Consider the following 1,742-nt stretch of genomic DNA (forward strand, 5'->3'; position numbering starts at 1 on the left):
CCCGAAAACGCCAGCTACGTTGGACCCTATCCGCCTCAAGAAACCTACGACCCTGATGGGATGAACGCCAAGGAGAGGGAAAAGTTTTAAAATGGTACCACGAACGCAAACAGGACACGTTTGATTTCAGCAGAGAAATTCTAGCCTATTGCCAGAGCGACGTCGATATTTTGAGAAGAAGCTGTGGAGAGTTTCGTCGCATCTTCCTTAACGACACCGGAATCGATCCACTAGCCTCGAGCATGACGTTGGCAGCGGCGTGTAATCGAGTGTACCGAACGCATTATTTGCCCCTGGACACTATTTCCATCATTCCTAGAGCATTGATGCAGAATTCCGGAATGGGTACAGATTGGCGGCGATTCCAACCCCGACAGCAGTCCAACAAAGCATTGAGATGGTTAGAATGGGAACAACATACTCGATTTTTAGCCTCATTACGGAACGGAACGACCAAACCCAACATCAGGCACGCAGGCAATGGAGGAGAAATAAAAGTTGGACCGTACAGTTTGGATGGTTATGATCGGGACAACAACGTCGCCTACGAATTTTTTGGTTGTGCCTTCCACGGTTGTCCCACGTGCTATCCTGGACCCGTTCAAGACGTCAAACATTTCCACCCTTACGACCCCTCACGAACCATGAGGAAACTGTACGCTCAAACCATGCAACGACTAAATGATTTGAAAACCAAGCTCGGTCTGGGGGACCTCGTGACCGTTTGGGAGTGTCAGGTGGAATCGCAGAGACGGACCAACCAAAACATGGAGGAATTTTTCCACGCTTTGGAAACAAACGGCTGGCCACATCCCGAACCACTCTTTCCCCGAGACGCTTTTTTCGGCGGAAGGACCAATGCCATTCAACTGATGGCCGTGCCTAAAGAGAACGAAGAAATCCGATACTTGGACGTGGTATCCTTGTATCCATACATTTGCAAATATGGTCGGTTCCCTATCAACGAACCCGAGATCGTCGTTTCACCAGATCAACAGAACTGGCAGCAGTACGAGGGATTAATACAATGTAAAGTCGTACCACCGAGACGACTCTACCACCCCGTTCTGCCTTTCAGATGGAACAACAAAACCACGTTTCCGCTCTGTCGTTCTTGTATTATGGAGAATATGCAGGAGTCTGAGATTAGCGAATACGTGCCTTGTGCCCATTCCGACGACGAAAGAGCCTTGGTCGGCACCTACGTGTCCCTCGAACTGAAGAAAGCCGCTTCTCTGGGGTATAAAGTCATTCAAGTCTTCGAAGTGTGGCATTGGTCCGAAGAAAAATGGAGTCAGTACGACACTCAGACCAAAACGGGAGGGTTGTTCACGGGATACATTGACCACTACTTAAAGACTAAAATGGAAAGTAGTGGTTACCCTTCGGAATGTCGCACGGACCAAGAAAAAGCCCAATTTATTGCAGACGTCTACCAAAAAGAAGGCATTAGTCTCGATCCTGCTAAAGTGATCTACAACAACGGAATGCGAAGTTGCAGTAAGCTAAAGCTCAACATTTTATGGGGTAAATTTGGTCAACGGGACAATTTCAGTCAAACGGAATACATTACCGAACCAGAGAGATATTTTGATCTTCTGACGGATGTCACGCAATCCATTAAAGACGTACAATTGGTCAACGACAACATGGTGATGGTGGAACGATTGAAATTGGAAGAACACGTACAGCCTTCTCAAATCACCAATGTCGTCATTGCCGCTTTCGTCACGGCGCAGGCT

The 1,742-nt window shown here is 47.8% G+C and overlaps 1 protein-coding gene across 1 annotated transcript; it reads left to right on the forward strand.

The window, feature by feature from the left end:
- Positions 1–242: 242 nt before the first annotated feature.
- Positions 243–1,685, forward strand: LOTGIDRAFT_176926 (hypothetical protein; the record flags this gene model as incomplete). The annotated part of the gene is made up of 1 exon (XM_009065806.1): positions 243–1,685. A coding segment is annotated over one exon (1,443 nt), but the record flags the coding sequence as incomplete, so codon positions are not given.
- Positions 1,686–1,742: the final 57 nt, after the last annotated feature.

This window comes from Lottia gigantea (genome assembly GCF_000327385.1).
Source record: "Lottia gigantea unplaced genomic scaffold LOTGIsca_7010, whole genome shotgun sequence".
In the NCBI taxonomy this organism is placed as follows: Eukaryota; Metazoa; Mollusca; class Gastropoda; family Lottiidae; genus Lottia; species Lottia gigantea.